This window comes from Echiichthys vipera (genome assembly GCF_963691815.1).
Source record: "Echiichthys vipera genome assembly, chromosome: 12".
Lineage (NCBI taxonomy): Eukaryota > Metazoa > Chordata > Actinopteri > Perciformes > Trachinidae > Echiichthys > Echiichthys vipera.
In genome coordinates, this window is record NC_139837.1 from 10,227,001 (window position 1) to 10,247,298 (window position 20,298).

Consider the following 20,298-nt stretch of genomic DNA (forward strand, 5'->3'; position numbering starts at 1 on the left):
CGTCTTTTAGATATTCCCTACATTTTGTCCAATTTCATTATGACAATTAAATTAAAGGTTGAATATGGAGAATGAGCAGAACACCGCCATCTGTTGCCATTGTAGTTGCAACAACAAAATATAATTAAAAGCACTGGCGATGCCAGGTTGGTCAGACTTGGTCAAGCAGCCTACAGGAGACCAGAGTCTGTTTGAGCCTGTTTGAACCCGTCCCCTCAAGCAAATTGCACCATAAAAACAGTATTGCAGAAGAGTTTGACTGACGGTTACTGTTATAGCCAAGTAAACATGAAAGTTAGCTTACCGATCCATGAGAATCGTAGCTATATGGGTGTGTGTTTTATTGCCGTCTAACTCCTTTAGCTGAGTCCATGGAGTGAATGCTTGGCCTATGTTGACTCTGGTTTTTGCCCGTCTCTGGTCACTCAGCTGCTGGGACAAATAAGCATCTGCAGGATTGGCAAACTCCATTCCCCACAGTGCAAGCCAACAGTAGCTGCACCCAACAACAGACAACCCTGGCAACTTGCAATGCTGGCCGCTATTGACTGGTACAATGTGAACAGAACTTGACAGAAAGTCATTGTCAACCAATCAAAAAAAAAAAAAATAATTAATTCAGACTAAATATATTTTTTCATGGAAAAGCAATACTTTCATTCTGTACCCCTCAAAATGCCCCTTGGGTGTATTATTATTATTATTATTAATATTATTATTATTATTTCAAATATAGCTTTTAATAAAGAGTCTTCATATTCAACCTTTAAATAATGTTTATTCCAAGTAAACTATTTGGGGGTCCATGCAGCACGTGATAAGGACAAGTTATCCCTCGTGGTGAAGTAAAAAGTGAGTAATTAACTATTTCCTCTCCCTGAAATGACGTCATTTGCACAGTCATCATTGGCTGCACAGTCACGATGAAAGGCTCACAGCTATTGGCTCAATCTCAAAGGAGGCTTCTCATTGGTCCGTTGTCAGATGCGTGACCTGTAACCTCCGCCCGCCTCAAGCTAGCTAGCTACAGTTGTAAACACTCTTCTGTCGCATTCATAAGTAACTTAACTGCCCTTGACCTTTGTGACAGACTTCGCACAGAGATATGACACGAACACAGACACGCGGACAGGAAGATGCGGGTTGGTAGCTGAACGTTAATGGTGAGTAAACAACGATATTGTTCGCTAATGTGTTGTCCAACATTGTGCTAATGGAGCTAAGATAACTGAAATTACCCGTTTATAGAGTGTTTACAGGTGCAGCTCTCAAGACATGGACCGTTTATGGTGGCGAAGAGCAATTCACTTCAATTCATATTTATTTATAGTGCCAAATCATAACAAGAGTTATCGCAAGGCACTTTATAAAGTAGGTATAGACCAAATTCTATGACTTAATTATGAAATATAGATCCAACAATCCCCATTTGTGTACAGTGGCAATGAAAACCTCCCCTTTAACAGGCGGTCGGCCATATGTCGCAAGAAAAGGACAGAAAGAGAGAAAAGACAGACAAATGGACAGAGAGAAAGACAGAGAGACACTTCCAGAGATGCAAGCAACCACAAAGAAACAGTTACTACAATAATATCTATAGTAAAGTGAATATGACTTATGTTATGGCAGTTAATATAGTAGAAACAAGTACTGATAAGGTGGCAATGATAATAACTATAGTGGTAATTAAATATGATCAGTGATGTGTAGTGGTAATAACAGCTGTGATACAATGAGATATATTGCTGGTGATGTTTTTATGGCTACTGATTATTAGTTTATATGAGTAATAGTAATGATAGCAGCAGGAGGCATCATAAACCACCATGATCAGCAGAGACCTGCAAGACGACAAAGCACAAACAACTTCAGGCAGATCACTAAAAATTCTGGTGAAAAATGAGGTTGCTCAGATTGGATTGATGAAATTCAGATACCAAAAATGAAGATTAAAAAAATCCTGTGATCCAACGCTCAGACGAGCAATCAAAACTTGAATTTTCTACATGAATCTGTGACACTGCTCCTTCGATATATAAAGGACACCCGGTTTCTCTCTGTAGAAATGAAGCCGAATTAAGTTTTCTGTAGACTCTGATTCTACAGTACGTTACAGGAGGACAGTACTTTGAGACTACATTACAGCAGGGGCTTTCAAACTAAAAGAAATAAGCTGCAAAGTTGACAAAGGCACGTGTAGTTTTAGTTGTCATTTACCCAACTGTTGCACATACCTATTCACAACTTCATACCAAGTCTTGAGAGAACAAATACATAATGGATCCCACATCTTTTCTGCAGTTTTGCCATCTATATACTCCAGCCATGGCGGGGATTTTCCAAAGAGCGCTTCCACTGAGGATAACTCTCAGACATCTGAGCCCCAAAAGCACATTCTCATCAACAGCTACTGAAAGACATTCACCCGTGGAACTACGCGACCCATTTCTTCCCACCACATCATGGCGGTTTGGAGTCTGCTGTCGGAAGCTGCACACCGGGGCAGACAGGCCCAAGCCGTCTCCTGCTGCAGCCCCAGACAGGCTGCCTTTCTCCAGAATAACTCCAGAAGATTTAGCCTTCTTCCAGAAGATCCTAGCAGGCAGAGCCATCACTGACCCGGACCTGCTGGAGTCCTGTAATGTGGATTGGCTCAAGTCAGTGAGAGGTGATGGCTAGAAACCAATTTAACTTCAAGATGTATTTCCTTACACCAATTCACTGTTGGTAATGTCTTTCATCTTCCATTCTTCCGTTCATACATCTGCAGGTTCCAGTGAAGTGTTGCTGAGACCTCAAACAACAGAGGAAGTTTCTCAAATTCTCAAGTAAATAACAAATAGTGAGTGGAAGGACGGTCCGTGTATGCTTTGGTCATTCGATTTTCAGTTCACAAACGGATATTAAGGAAACGAAAATTAGTGTTTATTTGATTTTCGTTTTAAAAAAACTATACTAAATACTACTAAACTACTAAAAAAAAAATAATTTACAAGGCTTTTTTTCTTTGTCAAGGTCAGAGAGGGATGGACTACATTTAAAAAAATAAGTTGTTTTTCATTTTCTAGTTATAATAACAAAAATTTAAATCCCTAGAAGACAGAAACGAAAAAATGCCCATTTTTTCATATTATATGACCGCAAGTTGCGAATTTATGCTTCCTATTTTTGATATTGTAAGTTTGTAACACAATGGTATAAGGTCCTGAGGGGTATGACTGTTGGTAGTTGTATTTACAATTACAACTGTTTTGTTAAAAAGTGCTGAATTTTATCTTTATGGCTGCTGTTGTTGAAGGCTAAGTTAACAGCAGCTTGTTGTTGCCATAGCTACGGTAAACATTCAGGTAACGCCAGTGACAGAGGGCCATCATTAAATGGATAAAATACAGAACAACCACCAATAATATTTTAGTGATATACTGTATAATAAACGTTATAAGGTATTTCTATATGAGATATAAGGACACCGTGCTCATGGGTGCTCTTATTGTGTAAATGGCAACTTCAGCTCGTTTTTGTCTTCTAGTGATTTTAGTTTTTGTTATCATAACTAGAAAACGGTTATCAAATAAAATGTCTTGTAATTTAATTAGAATGTTTTAGTATTTTAAAATGAAAATCAAATAACAACTTATTTTTTGTTTTTTTAATATCCGAATTGAAACTCGAATGACCAAAAGATACACGGACCAAGGGCAAATGCACCAGTGAGGCGGTTATACGATGGTTAAAGCGGTTGCATTTCCCCTCCTGTAGGTATTGCAACAGTCGTAATTTGGCGGTGAACCCTCAAGGTGGTAACACTGGGCTGGTCGGGGGCAGCGTGCCAGTTTATGATGAGGTCGTCCTCTCCACTGCCCTTATGAACAACATCCAAACCTTTGATAGTATCTCTGGTAAGTCTCAACATGCTGAACTTTCAACCCAAAATAAGCTGCCTGCCTTTAAAAAGAAATCAAAAATGTATTCACAGTATATTTGACTAATCTATATTATTTCCTCCATCCGTCAGGCATTCTGACCTGTCAGGCAGGTTGTGTCTTGGAGACCTTGTCCCTGTACTTGGAGGAGAGAGACCACATCATGCCCCTTGATCTGGGGGCAAAAGGAAGTTGCCACATCGGGGGAAACGTGGCAACGAATGCAGGTGGACTCCGGCTGCTGCGATACGGCTCTTTACGCGGGACTGTGCTGGGTCTGGAAGTGGTGAGTGGACTAACTTCAACGGCAAGTGTTTTTATTTTGAAAAAAAAGGGATAAAACCACTGATCTGATGTTTTGTGTGTATCTAGGTGCTGGCAGATGGGCGGGTGCTGGACTGCTTGGCCACACTGCGGAAAGATAATACAGGATATGACCTCAAACAGCTCTTCATAGGGTCAGAGGGCACACTGGGGGTCATCACTGCAGTGTCCATCCTTTGTCCACGGAAACCCAAATCTGTTAATGTGGTTTTCCTGGGTAAGATTTTCTTATTGCTTTATTTTGAAACATCATTGGCAAGTGTGCAAAAAGTTAAGGAACCACAGCAACACATTCAGTTCAGTTGATTAATGTCAAGACGAGTTTGTTTTCATTGATTAGCTGATAAATGATTTTATTTTCTTAATATCCTGTTAGGCTGTGAGACCTTTAAGCAGCTGCTGAAGACATTTGAGCTCTGCAAAGGGATGCTGGGAGAAATTCTGTCAGCGTACGAATTCCTGGACAGTGAATGTATGAGGCTGCTCAATACACACCTCAAACTACCCAATCCCATCTCTGGTAGGTACACGCTCACGCGCACACACTAAGTTTATAAAGCAAATGGACAAACGCGACAAACTCTTTCCTCCATTTTGCAGATTGTCCATTCTATGTTGTCATAGAAACTTCTGGATCAGACCCGACACACGACGGAGAGAAACTCCACAATTTCTTAGAGGAGGCGATGACGTCATCGTTGGTTAATGATGGGACTGTGGCAACGGAAGACTCCAAAATAAAGGTCTCTAATCTTTTAAGAATAATAATAATCTATAAAAAAAAATCTATGACAAATCCGATGAAAAGAACAAAAGCAAATAGACTAACAAATATTTCTGTGAAGCTAAATTGTGATATAACGTATTTCTTCTGGCTCCGTTGTTGAAGAACCATTAAGAGTAGTTGTCTTAATGTTGGTTGTCAGTGAGCCACACTGTTAGACTTAGTGACATGCTTCTTCATTGCTATGAATATGGCCATGGCCATCCGGCCTCTGTGAAAACATAGTCCCCCAAAAATACAAAGTTTAATCCTATTTGAGTACTGTTTTTTAAAAAGAACAATATCCAGTTGTTTTGGGAGACCTTTTTATGAATATGTGTGAGCTGTTTTTAAAGATTTAAGTCTCAGTAGGAACAAATGTGCTATGAGCAGAGTGGTGCAGACAGAGGAGGGAAATCAGAAAGCATTAAAGGACCGGCTCACAGTATATTTTGACTTTTTCGTCATACTATACCATGACTTTTTTATTTTTTTGCTTATTTTTGGACACATTTTTTTATGACTTTTCCTGACTTTTTTCAAGAAATTATGTAATGACTGCTTTAGACAGGCTATCCTATGACTGATTTAAGCACTTTGGACTTAAGATTCAGATTCAGATACTTTTCAACATACTTTACTATGACCTGGTATTCAGATGTTTAATATTGGCCGGAAAATCCTCCAAGAAGTCTGGAAATTGGAGTCTGAAAATGTCTGGAATTAATTGACAACAACAGTAATAAAGAGTATCACCAGCCTTAATCACTAAAGCTTTTGACCTAAAGCAATCCTCTTTCATCGAGGCCGACCTGCCCTCTATTCCGGACCTATGCCAGTCCAGACTGCAGTCCCCTCACACCCTGCACACTAACTGTTTGAACTTCTTCCCTCTGGTAGGCGTTACAGAGCTCTGTATGCCAAGACCATTAGACACAAAAACAGTTTCTTTCCCACGCCGTCTCCCTGATCTCCCCATAATCCCCCTGCCATTGCATGCCCATTTGCACTGAACATGTATACATATTTATATCTTTCATCTTGTCTTCTTCGGTATATACTTTATTTTTATTTTGTATTTTTGTGTCAAATTCCTTGTACGTTTGCACATACATGGCGAATAAAGCTGTTTCTGATCCTGATTAGGGTTGTTTAGTTAGTAGTTCTTCGTGGAAATAATGCGATCGACCTTTCCACTACCACCTTTTTCAGGCTCTGTGGTCGATGCGTGAACGTGTCACGGAGGCACTGACTCACGACGGCTTCACTTACAAGTATGACATCTCTCTTCCTGTGGAGCGGCTCTACCAGCTGGTGACCGACATGAGGGAGCACCTGGGGGACCGAGCCCAGAGTGTGGTCGGATACGGACACGTAGGTAAGACCAGAGGATGGAAAGACATGAAAAGTATAGTATAAGGATGTTAGTAGGGGAAATAGAGGCCTGCTAGCATGGGATATCATTTTTGATTACCATCCAGACAACGGCTCCGTCTCTATTGTGAAATACTTTTGCATTTGTATACAAAATATTACGTTTTTGTGAGTTTTTGGTGTTGAACACACGCCTCACTGCAAGCTGTACCCTTATTTCTTTCCATCTGTACTTTTAGGAGACGGAAACCTTCACTTGAACATCACCTCTCCCACCAAAGACCCTGCTCTTCTCGCTGCCATCGAGCCCTTTGTCTATGAGTGGACGGCCAGCTGTCAAGGCAGCATCAGTGCAGAGCACGGACTGGGCCTGAAGAAGAGGAACTATATCTACTACAGTAAACCCAGCCAGGCTGTGACTTTGATGGGTAATATCAAAGCCATGCTGGACCCCAAGGGCATTCTCAACCCGTACAAGACTCTACCAGATAACCTGAAATGACCCAAACTGTCTCACTGCTGTTGATGCTCATGCAGGAGCTCAGTTTTAGCTACAACCTAATTGATGATGTGGTTTTTATGGCAACTGATGCCCTTTCCTCTTGTACCTTTTTCACACATCTAGTGCCAAGCTGCAGATTTTGCAAGTAGTTTCACTGTCACCCGCACAAAGCATTACTTTCAGAGTGACTTTCACTTTCAAAAGCTGCCGACTTTGTACTGTAGAAGTGTCTGGACGGAACTTATTGCTAAATGTTATCAACTACCTCAGATTTGTTTTAGTCCGATCCACTTCTTATTTCCTAGCACCAAGGTTTGGATCTGAAATTAAGGATACTTTGTATAATAGATTGATAAGATAAGATATTTTTCAGTATGGCTGAGAGGAAGTGAGTGAATGCACATGATTGATTGATTGATCTGTAGGCATCAGTGTGCCTACTAGTCGCCAGAAGGGGGCAGACAGAGCATGTACAGTAATGTCTGGATGTAGAGTACAAGTTCTTATGCATGTTTAAACTGTGTAAATCAGCAGCGCACATATGAATCTGACTATTGTTTTAAGACAGATTGTGAACCTATGATTTTAAATTGTGATTGTAGAAATACACTCAGTTGCAGGGTCCCACCTATCTAAAACTAATGCAGTCTAATATGTCAATTCTGCAATAAATCTGAAAGTTATGTTCATTTTTTGTTGAAACTCTTTTAAAGAGGTGTTGATTCAACTCTATGGTCATTTTAGAAGCTGCAGTTTGTGGTGCTGCTGAACTGTATTGCATTGTACAGGTTTTGTTTAGTCTTTCCTAATAAAAGGAATGAAATAATAGAAATGCCTGTTGGTACAATGCAATACAGTTCAACAACATGAACCGCAGCCTCCAAACTGAAGTTGATTCAACACTTCTCTAAAACGGTTTCAACCTTCATGAAGGATTTATTGCAGAACTGTTGTATTGGACAAATAAAGAAACCTTGACTGCATTAGTTTTAGCTAGGTGGACCTAATAAATAAAAAATGCATCTGAATGTACATCGTTTCTAAACTCATAAGAGTGTTGACCGGTGGATGGAGAGTTACAAGTTCCCCTCCTGGAGGTGCCCTTGAGCAAGGCACCGAACCCCCAACTATTGCAGCTCCATCACTCTGGCATCTCTCCACAACAATAATGTATATCTATATTTACCTGTTTGCGTTTAAATGATCCTGGGCTTGTTTGTGTAACAAGGGAGTGAAAAAAATGACTTTCCCAAAGATAGATTGATAAGTATATGTGAGAATAAATAATAATCAGTCCAGCTAATCATTAGGCAAGAGTGCAGTAAATGTTTTATTACATGTAAAAAAGACAAAGCAACATTTTTCCAAAACAAACCCAGCATTTGTGAACATTTGTAACTGCACACTTAGGCAACTTTTATCTGTTTCAAAATGAATCTTTAATAAAACAGTTTCCAAATGAAGATGGCGTTATTTCTGTTATTCGGGCAACTTGTACAGTGTGGCATGATGGGAGATGAGTTAATGGAAGCCCGCCTCGCCACAGAAAACAACTTCAATTCCAATGTCTTAAAAAATGTCAGCTCTACCACAAACCAGTCTTTCCTGATTCCTCTTTGCTTGCACAGAAAAGCCACAGTGAGATTATGAAGTGTGCCAGGCAGAGAGGATCATATTCTTATTATAAGATATAAACTAATGCCATTTGGCAGGTTCTTACTTTGTGTCTACTCCAGGAACCGTTAGGATAATCGTGTATCTGAAGTATTTTATCTTGGTTGTTTTCTTCCATACAACAAACAAGTTCAGCGAGAACAATTCCCTACCCATTCCCTCGATTTCCCAACTAATCATTTCTTAGTAGCTCCAATAACGACAATATGGGTACAGAAAGTCCAGTAGGGTAAATGCCTATATACGTATACAGTCAGTTTCACACACCATCAGTCTTACATATCCTCAGTAGTGTAGTAGCAGTGGACACTTAATAAATATCATACTGTTTTTATAAAGTTGAAAAACAGATTTGATTCCATTGGCTCTTTTCCTTTTGTAATTCAACATATTTGTGTGGTTTGTAGTGTGTGTCAGTGTGTGTGTGTGTGTGTGTGTGTGTGTGTGTGTGTGTGTGTGTGTGTGTGTGTGTGTGTGTGTGTGTGTGTGTGTGTGTGTGTGTGTGTGTGTGTGTGTGTGTGTGTGTGTGTGTGTGTGTGTGTGTGTGTGTGTGTGTGTGTGTGTGTGTGTGTGTGTGTGTGTGTGTGTGTGTTCTATAAAGCTAAATCAGTGAAACACTTCTGATTGTCTCTGAGCAGAATGCCATCACCACAAGCCAAGAACACTGGCTGGGAATCAGAAATTGAATTGTAAGAGAGATCAGTATGTAGTGTTTGGTTGGTGTGTGTGTGTGTGTGTGTGTGTGTGTGTGTGTGTGTGTGTGTGTGTGTGTGTGTGTGTGTGTGTGTGTGTGTGTGTGTGTGTGTGTGTGTGTGTGTGTGTGTGTGTGTGTGTGTGTGTGTGTGTGTGTGTGTGTGTGTGTGTGTGTGTGTGTGTGTGTGTGTGTGTGTGTGTGTGTGTGTGTGTTTGTGCGCGCAGTCATGCATGGGCCAAAAAGCATTGGGATGGAGTACTACAATATGCCATCCATGTTCTTCACACTCAGTAACAGTCTACAGTTCAGGTCAGTGCGAGCACAACAGCAACTGGTTTGTGTCCTGTAACAAAGGCTGGCTTAATCAGACAGGAAAGGTCCAAACGTTTGTGTGGGCTTCAAGTCAGAGAGAGGGATGTTGATGGAAGGCAACCACGGAGAATGTGCGAGAGCAAGAGAAGAATGAGGCTGGATGAAACTTGAACAACTCTTTCCTCTGGTTCTCTGTCCGCCCCCCTTATCGTTTTTTTTTCTTGTTTCACAAACACTGGGCTCTTCTCTAAGCCGATCCCTAACACCAGGCAGCTGCCTCAGAGGCTCCTCTTCCACTCATGACTCCTTGCCCTTTTCCAAAGAGCTGTGAATCTTGTCCAGGGTTTTCTTGATGCGCAGTGCTGTTAGCCTCGCAGAGGGGTTCTGGTACCAACACTCCTTCATCAGTTTCACCAGAGCAGAGAGAGTCTGAGATAGAGAGGGAGGGGAAATAAAAGGAGTCACGCAGTGATACACCCACAGTGAGAGGAAACGCTGCAATCATTGTGACTTTTAGATGTAGAGGAGCATTCTTGGTACTAGCAGGTGAAAGCTATCTTAGTGGAACTGGCTCTTTTGCCTTGTTTAGCATTTTACAGTTATAGCTGTAAATATCCACATGGCTGAGATCATAAACAAGCTCACAAAAGTACAAAATACATGTTTAGCATTTGTATCTCATATCATTCAAATACATAAAATGTTAACGAGCAAGCCTCATTAATAAACCTGTCCTTCAGGAAAATGTATAAAGCATGAGAAGGTAGGGGGAGAATTTGCTTTACATTTTAGAAAAAAACACTAATGCGGAGATCAGCATCAACAATAAAGTCACAGTATGTCATAAAAAGGTCATAAAAAGTCATAGTAGTTTGTCACAAAAAAGTCAAAAGATAAATGTTTAGTACAGTATGTCATAAAAATATTATTATAAAGTCATAGTATAGTTTGTCATAAGACAGGGTTCCTACACATTTCCCATTTCAAAATTCCAGACCTTTTCAGACTCCTCTAATATAGGATGTCGAAAAAGCAAAAAAAACAAACAAAAATAAACAACTCAAAATATAATGTCCAAAAAATGCATAAATCAGTCATAGGATAGCCTGTCTAAAGACACCATGGAACAATTTCTTGAATTAAGAAAGTCATAGTATAGTACTTCACAAAAAGTAATAGTAGGCCTATAGCGAGTTATTAAATAAGTCAGAAAAATGTTGTATAGTATGCCACAAAAAGTCATAGTATCGCATGTCTTTGATTCAACACAGTATATAATAGTAAATAAAAGCCTGATACTTACAGGATCAGAGAACCAGCGATTAGGAATGAAAGGCCTCTGCTGCTCCACACATACAACCTTCCTCATGTCGTCGAAGCTGGGGTCATTTGGCACCTGGTCGTAGAATGGGGGCTTGTAGTCCTCAACAATACCTGGAAAGTCAAATTGAAACAGAAATTACAGCAAGTAACTGGAGCAATAGGATGAACCAGTGGTAAATTATGTCTCCCTCCTAACAGCAGGGCTTCAAGCCGATCTGAATACACAATAGTATATAAGAATAAATAAGAAATACGGTGTTTTTTGTTACGTCACATTCCTAAAAAAGCACCAAATGCATGCTACTTACCATTGCTGTATGTGCGTCTTGCTATTTCCCATAGCACCAGCCCAAAGGCCCAGATGTCCACTCTCTTATAGGCGTCAAAGCAGTCCGTCTGAATGGACTCGTCCAGCACTTCAGGTGCCATGTAACGCTTGGTGCCAACCTTCGGATTGTTGCCCACATCCAGCAGGTTGTCTGCCTGGGAGTGAGTCACAGCCAGCCCTGTAACATGCCGTCACATACAGTATTTTAGTAGGGCTTAAAAAGATATACAGTATACACATATGAATACACACCGGGTAAAAGATGGACAGATACACAGCTATTGTGCAAATGACAAATAAAGAACTGTAACCCAATGTACACAATGCCGGTTTCCAAACATTAAAAAAAAGAAAGAGATGCAGTAAACATGTTTGTCTGACGAACCCCGTGTATTCTGATGAGAATTGTAAACAGTTAACAAGATACCTGAAAAGCACAATCTTTCTGTGATCTAATCCTTTAATACCAACTACTTTACTACTGATCAGTAATGCCATGAAAGATAAAGATAAGATAAATTTTGAATAAGGGAAATATATATATATATATTAAGGCTGGGCAAATTAACACGCTTTTATCGCATTAATGCATCAATTCATCAATTCATTATTTTATCAGTTTTTTTAATTATTATTATAAGACAAGCTAAGCCTGTGACTGTTCTCATTCGTCCAGGTCATCGTTATCCTCAAAGCAAATTCAGTCAAAAGCAACTGATCATCATGATGCGTACATGAACTGATGAAGCCTCTTGGATGAGAGGTGAAACATCTTCCTAGACAAATAACCAGTCCAGTTGCTTTTGACTGAAATTGCTTTGAGGAAGACAAGCTAACAAATGCCATAGCAAAGTGGATAAATACAAACTGCAGGTATATAGTAGAACGGACGTTCTTAGGATCGTAACGAATGACTGCAAGTATGAGCCTTCCTCAAGGCGCACCATCACCAGTGACGGCGTTACAACTTGCACCAACTGTTGCTCTCACAGGAGACTACTGGACATCGCTGGGTAACCATTATCACCTCAGTGTTACAGTGTTTTATACTGACAATCAGTGGGTGCTGCATTCACATGCTCTGACTGGAATGAAAACAGAAGAGATAGATTTTTCTGAAGCGTGCGTGAGGAACATTTTACTCATGTTGCACAGCAGTAAGACGTTTCATATGAAGTCAGCACATTTAGCTCCCTGATAAAAGAAAAATGTTTCTGCTGGTACCAGAAAAAAGAAAAGGAAACGGATTTAAAAATGTTAACTTGCTGTTGCTCAGAAGTTGCCTGTTACAATGTTATGATCGTGGCTCTGGACGTTGAGGGTTCGTAGTTCTTAATGCACTGACAATCGCAAATAGATTTAGTTTTATATGGGATTGATTACATTAAAGATAAAGAAGTTGAGATTTACAGGAAATATTTGAACTGCTACTGTGTAAAGGGAAAGCACCTTATTTGCTTAAAGTGTTTGAGAACCAAATGCTATTGCACTTTTGTTCGTATAGCAGTACTTTGAAAATAAAACACTTTTGAATTCATTATTGAATTTTGAGCATAACAATGTGATTAATTGCAGAGAATCATGGGATTAATCACGATTACAAAATGCAATCACTGCCCAGCACTAATATATTTATATATTGCCTTGTTAGTGCTACTAAGCCATTTAACCGACATCAACAAGTGGGTCGATTTGACTGACACATGAATTTCTGGACAATGGTCCTCTAACGTGTAGGGTCTGAAAACAGATAAATTGTAGCAGTCGTTGAAAGTAAAATAATGGAAAACAGACTGACCCAGGTCTGCAATGCAGCAGCGCAGCTCCTTTGTGACCAGGATGTTTTTGCTCTTCAGGTCCCGGTGTGCGATGGCCGGTTTCCCCTCGGTGCCGAAGATCTCCGTGTGCAGGTGCACCAGGCCGCACGCTATTGACGCAGCCATCGCCAAGCCCTCTGACGTCTCCACGGCAACTCTTTGCAAGTAGTCATAAAGTGAGCCGTTCTCATGGTAATGGGTGATGAGCCACAGCTGGGTGCTGGAGTTGCGAGAAGTCATGTCGGACGCCATGAAGCCTGGGAGGAGAGAGGGGGTTGAGGAGATCCTCAAAATGTACACATTTCTTCTCAATCAACCGTTTCCCCCTTTGCACCAACTGCTCTAAGAAGATCTAACATTTCTGTGTCGAACAGACTCACCCAGTATGTTTTCATGTCTTAGCAGCACAGTATTGTAGATCTCTGTCTCTCTGAACCAGGACTTCTCATCTCTTGAAGAGAAGATTTTTACAGCCACGTTCTCCCCCTGCCACTGGCCCCGCCACACCTCTCCATACCTTCCTTTGCCTGGAAAAGAGATGAGAAAAAGAAACATTCAGACATGTTGTCTGCATTTACAAATGTGAAAAGTGCTTTTAGAGTATTTTCATATAATTTTATGGCTACATTCACAGTGCAGCTGAGGGAGCTGATTTGTCTAAAACAGATGTTTCCACATCAACAGCACAAAGCCACATTTTTCCAATTCCAAACTGGTACAAACTGTACTGTGTGGTGCAAAACAAGATCTCAAGGCACGTGACGTTCATACTTTGATTGGAATGCTTAAATAGAAATGTACCAGAGTTGTCATGATAATAATGACTAAACGTTGCTTAAAAAGACTTTTGGGTAAATATTAGATACTGTGTTCGCTACAGTAGCTATCTCCAACACACACACACACACACACACACACACACACACACACACACACACACACACACACACACACACACACACACACACACACACACACACACACACACACACACACACACACACACACACACACACACACACACACACACACACACACACACACACACACACACACACACACACACACACACACACACACCATTATTGTTTCACGCACATCATCTGTTTGACATTCTCTGTCAGATCTGTATCTTAATACAGGTTACAGCCTAGAATAACTATGTAAAGTCATCCAAAACACTGATGACAACTGCAAACTGAAACTGAGCAGATGCAAGACTGTGGCACTAATGATGACAATTTGTTTCCTGTGGAAGTAAGCTAATCTGTACACTAGGCCCATAGACTGTATAAAATATGTACATACCACTGTACAGTTGTCATGACCCGGGAAGTTAGCTATAAAGACTAAAAACCTTTTTTGTACCAGGCTGTCATTTCTGATGTAAGCAAAAGCATTTCAGCGTGGGGCTCATTTCTGTGTGAATCGTTTGTTCAGTATGTCATTTATTATATAAACTTTCTGCTGGTTGTGACATGCATTTAGTACTTAGTACCAATAGATCAAACATGTTTCTCCCTGCAGTTGGCCCAGGGTCAGAGGTGTATAACCTACCTACACACTCCATCAGGCTGATCTGTCGGGCCACAGTTCTCTGGACGAGGAAGGGAAGACCTGAACCACTGCCTGAAGTGCATGAGTGGTCCAACAGGTCCTAAAGATGGAAACAGATATCAGATTGGCTGCATATGACACAATCCTTATAAGGAAGCCTATCTATAAACACATTACATGTAGGTGCAAGAATATAATTCAGCATCGACCAAGATCTGACTGGGATGGAAACATTGTCCATTTATTTTATTTTATGCCAGTTTCATTTATTAAATGGTTTTATACACTGTGTGAATGCCAACAAATTTAATGAACTGAATGTCCCCATAAGACCAGGGAACCATAAAACCATTTTAGACCTTTCAAAAGTGACTTTGAAATACATAAAGCAATATTTAACCAAGCACCAATAAGGGCCATACGTTTTGATCAATGACATCCTTTACCACAACTTGTAGGTACCCTGAAAAACCTTTTTCAAAATAATTTCTGGGAGGGGAAAATGCTTAGATAATACAGATTTACACACTGTTAAAGCTGGGAGTAGGAACAGTGTGTGGAATGGGATGGAATCGCTGTTAACTCTGTGGCAAAATTTTATTCATTCAAGGACATCTCTTATTCTTACCGCTAAAGTGCTGTCTCCCACATTGGAGGTGATGAGGCCGTCTATGGCTCCCTGCTCTGTGTCAAACTCCTGCAGCCTCTGCAGACGGCCGTGGTGGAGCCTCCTGCAGGCCAAAACTGACACTACAGACAGCAGAGCCAGAACCACCACTGGACCGAGCACAAAGAGAGCCAACATCTCCACACGGTATCGAACTGGCTCACCTTCTGGGGCTGTGAAAAAAGGGGAAAAAAATAGATAGTGACACTTCTTTTCTTCTGTCAGTATATTTAATAGACAGCTACATAAAGCGATAAGTCTATTTATCAACCTGTTTGAAGCAGAGACATGAGTGAACTCATGGTGGTGTTGCCGTTGCACATGTCCTGGGAGCAGCAGAAAATGGCGTGGTGGAAGGACGGAGCTGTGGAGCACTGCAAACGGATTTTTTCCGGCCCCTTCAGGCAGCCACGCTCAAACACCACCCCGCTGCTGCCGACTTTGACAGAGGAGAAGCAGCGGGTACCGTGGCACTGGGTGGCCTGAGGGCATTTTGAGCCATCACACAGACACACCAACTGTTCATCTGTGGAAGAGATTACACGAGTTCAGCATATACTCATGTTGTTTCACTGTCCATAGAAACACACACTGTTGGATTGTACAGGGCAGCAAGCCAACAGAACGACTTCTGTCTCAACATCGTTCTCACTTAAACTAGCAAACTGCCCATGTGTGAAAACATTACTGTCAACTAAAAGGCAGACAAGCAGCAATAGGCACTCTGGTGGTCACCCTCTAGTCTGTAGCAGCTATGAACAAGCATGACAAATGATAAACCCAATTTACAATTTTATTAAATAGATGTACCAAATGTATGATTGATTGTTAAACTGCACTTTTCTTCCAGTGGTTTTGTGCAGTGGAGACTCATCACTGTTGGAGCAATTGATCATAAAGCTCCAGTAAGTCAGCCAGTTTTTGGTCCAACTGTACGCTAAGATAACCTATGTACTGTTATTGTCATGTCACCTAACTCTATATCAATGTTTTCCAAGGAAAATCCAGACAACTCAGTAAACCTTTTTTGAAACAAGCCCTGGGTGTGATAGATTTTGCCAATAAGAGCTGGATGAAAAAGTGGAAAAATTTATATGTATTAATTTTAAAGATGCTTTTGTCCAAAGTGACATAAAATTGAGGTACAATCCAAGCACCAGCAAGAACAAGTGCCTAACTCAGTTCCACCTGACAAAAGTCCCAGACTGCAGGTGCATAGATAAACACATAAATGCATAGCAAATGACAGTTTTGTTTGAGAGAGAGTGAGAGCATATAGACTGAGTAAACACTATGAAGAGGGATGACTTCAAGCAATACAGAGAGGGATTCTGCTGCATTTGTAACTTTTAGTTGTGTAAACCCAATTTTGTTTTCTGGATATCTAATTCATTGTAGCAATCATAATGCATACACTCCATCATCATCTCTAGGAAACGGTTTTGTATTTGTGAACGTGCAGAGCTTTACAGTGTAACATTGCCAAATTGTGAAGTGCATGGCAATTGTGACACTGGTATAACTAGTATCACCTACATGATAAAAACAATGCCATGAAGTCTAAATGCACCTCAAACCTGAACTTAGATATGAACTTGATGGATTTCTACCACAGAAAATAGCAAGGACACCCTTTTTTAACAGTTCTTGGTAAAAATGAACAGCTGCCAGATATACACAAGTTCATGAGCGTCCGAGTGCACAGCAAGACCAGACAGCCGACAGATAAGCTCAGTCTGAAAGCAGTTATAAAACATAAAGTGGAAAGACAAATGAGGACAATACCTGAGCCCTCAGCTGATGTCTGCAGGGCCTGCAGCAAGAGCAGCAGAAGGACATGGACACTGCAACAACCCATGTTTCAGTGCGCTGGCAGAGGGAGGGAAGAGGAGTCAGAGAAAGTTAAAATGAGTACACTCTAGCTAAGAGGATAATTACATTCACCCCCTCTACGGTTTATGATGATCTCTGCCAAGGCTTCAGACTGAAAGGAAGCAACAACTTGTAAAGGCTGAATGCCAATAGTCCTCTGTCTGTCTTTGTTAGTTAACGCACATGTCTGATTAGGGAATAAACGACAACTACCTGGAATTTAATTAAAGTTACAATATATTTTGAAAAAAAGCAAATGTCTTGACATTATCATTATGTGCTTACGTTGTTGATCAAGAAGCTCATTATTTACTAATTGCCTTACTGGAGCTGTTCCTCTGCAGGCTAACGTAATGTAGCCCTGGCAACAGCGAGCATGAAAATACAAACAGCTAACACCTTACAGTTCAATGTCACAGCCTCAGGGTTTGACCTAAAGTATATGACCGAACAAAGCTATCAGCATTTCCCCTTTGTCAAGCTCACACCGTGGGCCCAGTCGCTCGCTGTGGCTCACAGGCCATTAACAAGCGGTTTTATTGGCCGTCCACAGGCGCCAGACAGACGGCTGCTGCTGCTGCTCTGAGCCCTGTGAGCTAAGCTAAGCTAGCTGCACAACACAAGGCGCAGCCTGGCGAGGACCCTCAAAACAGGGAGATAAAAACACCAACCTACCTGGCACACACGACATACGGCCTCTAACTCATCCTGTGATGTTTGTGTAATCCCGTTATTAGGTTTAAATAATTATATTAGCGTTATTTGCGATGTGAGAAGCCGAATCCAGGACCACAGCCCAGCCCACCCACTGGCTGTTCCCTTCTAGCTACACATGACGTCACCACAACATTATCGTCGCGGTGCATTGTGGGGCAGGGGAGTCCTCCAACAGGTTGCAGGTTGAAATAACCATGAAAATAACCACAACAGTGATATTCAGAGGCGAGTCTAGAGCCTGTTGGGCCCTAGGCAAACATTTACACGGGCCCCCCTCGGACCAGCATTTATCACCATTATGTTATAAATAATCTGACACCAGTAACAAATTAGAAATCCACATAGAGTATTTCCACTAATGTGGCCCGGGAAAGGGAAGTTTGGGAGATGAGATGAGATATTTCTATATTGAATTTTTGCAGACAGGCAAAGAAAACAGTTGCAAACTGCATCAGAGTGTCTGCTTGAAAGTGGAAAAGAAAACCCATGTCAGTCGTAGTCACAGTAAATACTATAGGTAATTAACTAACATATAACACAAGTGAATAATTAAGGTACAGCGAGACAAAATAGAGTGAAAAAAGCTGTAACTAATAGTAAAAACAAATAAAGTAATTTTTAAAAAAAGAAGAAAGAAGGGGTTCTCTCCTACCAAGTATTAGGGAGTGTCCTAAGCATCATCGGGTAGAACAGTAAGACTATAACTAAAAAGAGCCAGCAGAGGGTCCCAAGTTTTGTGTTGTTTCAGTGTTTCCATTTTCCATATTTGATAAATATGGTAACTACTATTCTTTACTTAAAGGTTGATATGTAGAATCTTTATTAAAAGCTATATATTTTTCTTTAAATAATTCACCCAAGAGGCGTTTTGAGGAGTACAGAATGAAAGTTTTGCTTTTCCATAAAAAAAAAAAATTTAGTCTGAATTAATATTTGAACATTGCGTGACAACTACTTTCTGTCACGTTCTGTTTACATTGTACCTGACATTAAGCGGCCGGCATTGTGGGTTGCCAGGGTTGTCTGTTGTTCAGCACAGCTACTGTAGACAATTTTATCAATAAAAATCTTATTGAAGTGCAAGTACAGAAGTGCAAAATAGCCTATAAGCTACTTCAAGTAAAAGTATTCATTATGCAAAATGGCTGCTAATATAACTGTATATAGCTTGTTATTGTGCATTAACACGATGCATCTGGTCGAAGTGGAGCTAATTTTACCTGCTTTGCTGGGCAGCTTACGCTACAAAACTGCCTCATATTTTATTGAATATTTAACCGACATGTAGTGAAGTGTACATATATGGTATATATTACATAGTATATGAAATGAAATGAAATTAAAAAAACAACAAAAAATTAAAGTGTTCAAGTAAAGTACCTCAAAATGTTACTTAATACAATAGGCCTACTTAATGATGTTACTTTGCATCATTGCTGATGTCTAGTCAGTTGGTACTTACATCCTTGAGCTTTACGTATTTGGTAAATTTACTTGTACTTATAAAGCGCCTTTCTAGTCTTCTGACTACTCAAGGCGCTTTCACACTACTTGTCACATTCACCCATTCACACAGACATTCACACTGATGGAAGTGGACGTCTACATACCATCTAATCTAATCATTCACACCACATTTACACACCCATGTGCAGCACGGGGTTCAGTGTCTTGCCCAAGGACACTTCGACATGCGGACCGGGGGAGCTGGTGATTGAAGCGCCGATCTCTCGAATGGAGGATGACCCACTCTTCCACTGAGCCACAGCCGCCCTTTTTTTGCTCAAGTAAAAAATCAAACAAATGACATGATTAGTAATGGAAATGAATGTACAGGGAGAGGGGAAAAGGCAGAAAAGTGCATATTCATTACTCATACCGAAATAATGCAAAACAATATTCAAAGACATATATGACTAACATTCATCTATTTTGATACCACCATCAGAAAAAAGATCATGTATTAGCATGTCCCCTGCAGTGACTCATACAGCTATAACATACAGCTATAACAACTTCAGGGGATAATAGGGAGAAGTCATTGGATATCCTGTAACTTTAACTCTGGGAGCACTGACTTGACAGTCTAACGTCACATAATACAGATTTGGAAACAAGAGAGAACCAGGAACAATTCCTGGTATGAAAATGATAAATGTTTAGTCCATGCTTGTTTCTCTATGATTCATCATTTTACCATATTAGATACTGTCTGTTTATACTGCGTGACAGACTTCATTAGGTTCGATGATCACTGTTTGCATGACAGATAAATGCTTCTGCACATTGTAGGCACTAACCCAAACCTTACGTTATGTACAGGTGTATAGATGCTTTTTGAGTGATTTCAGATACGATTTTAGTGACCAAAATTATTATATGACCATGCTTTTGTTAAAACATGCTGAAAATGTTACAACAATAGCACAAACATTGAAATCATTTCCCCAA

The 20,298-nt window shown here is 40.5% G+C and overlaps 2 protein-coding genes across 2 annotated transcripts; one reads left to right on the plus strand and one right to left on the minus strand.

Moving 5' to 3' along the window:
- The first annotated feature begins 1,012 nt into the window (after nucleotides 1-1,012).
- d2hgdh (D-2-hydroxyglutarate dehydrogenase) lies at nucleotides 1,013-8,926 on the plus strand. Its single transcript, XM_083924001.1, has 10 exons — nucleotides 1,013-1,163; nucleotides 2,302-2,668; nucleotides 2,771-2,828; nucleotides 3,760-3,899; nucleotides 4,016-4,209; nucleotides 4,296-4,464; nucleotides 4,624-4,767; nucleotides 4,848-4,990; nucleotides 6,223-6,388; nucleotides 6,624-8,926. The coding sequence occupies exons 1-10, from the start codon at nucleotides 1,161-1,163 to the stop codon at nucleotides 6,884-6,886; spliced, it is 1,647 nt and encodes a 548-aa protein (XP_083780127.1). The 5' UTR covers nucleotides 1,013-1,160; the 3' UTR covers nucleotides 6,887-8,926.
- Nucleotides 8,927-9,105: 179 nt separating this feature from the next.
- On the minus strand, nucleotides 9,106-17,943 carry acvr1l (activin A receptor, type 1 like). The gene is made up of 10 exons (XM_083924002.1): nucleotides 17,806-17,943; nucleotides 17,044-17,127; nucleotides 15,530-15,784; nucleotides 15,220-15,431; nucleotides 14,592-14,691; nucleotides 13,415-13,561; nucleotides 13,016-13,291; nucleotides 11,198-11,395; nucleotides 10,870-11,000; nucleotides 9,106-9,995 (listed from the first exon to the last, which is right to left on the minus strand). Exons 2-10 carry the CDS (start codon nucleotides 17,114-17,116, stop codon nucleotides 9,864-9,866), a joined length of 1,524 nt encoding a protein of 507 aa, XP_083780128.1. The 5' UTR covers nucleotides 17,117-17,127; nucleotides 17,806-17,943; the 3' UTR covers nucleotides 9,106-9,863.
- Nucleotides 17,944-20,298: the final 2,355 nt, after the last annotated feature.

Bases quoted from the DNA above. Each gene is read 5' to 3' on its own strand.
- acvr1l (XM_083924002.1), bottom strand. From the start codon at position 17,116: ATGGGTTGTTGCAGTGTCCATGTCCTTCTGCTGCTCTTGCTGCAGGCC. The intron at 15,785-17,043 runs GTATTGTCCTCA...TCTCTTCCACAG, and splicing joins GACATCAGCTGAGGGCTCAG to ATGAACAGTTGGTGTGTCTG. The intron at 14,692-15,219 runs GTAAGAATAAGA...TTCCATCTTTAG, and splicing joins TGGGAGACAGCACTTTAGCG to GACCTGTTGGACCACTCATG.
- d2hgdh (XM_083924001.1), top strand. The intron at 4,210-4,295 runs GTGAGTGGACTA...GTGTGTATCTAG, and splicing joins CTGTGCTGGGTCTGGAAGTG to GTGCTGGCAGATGGGCGGGT. The intron at 4,465-4,623 runs GTAAGATTTTCT...ATATCCTGTTAG, and splicing joins TGTTAATGTGGTTTTCCTGG to GCTGTGAGACCTTTAAGCAG.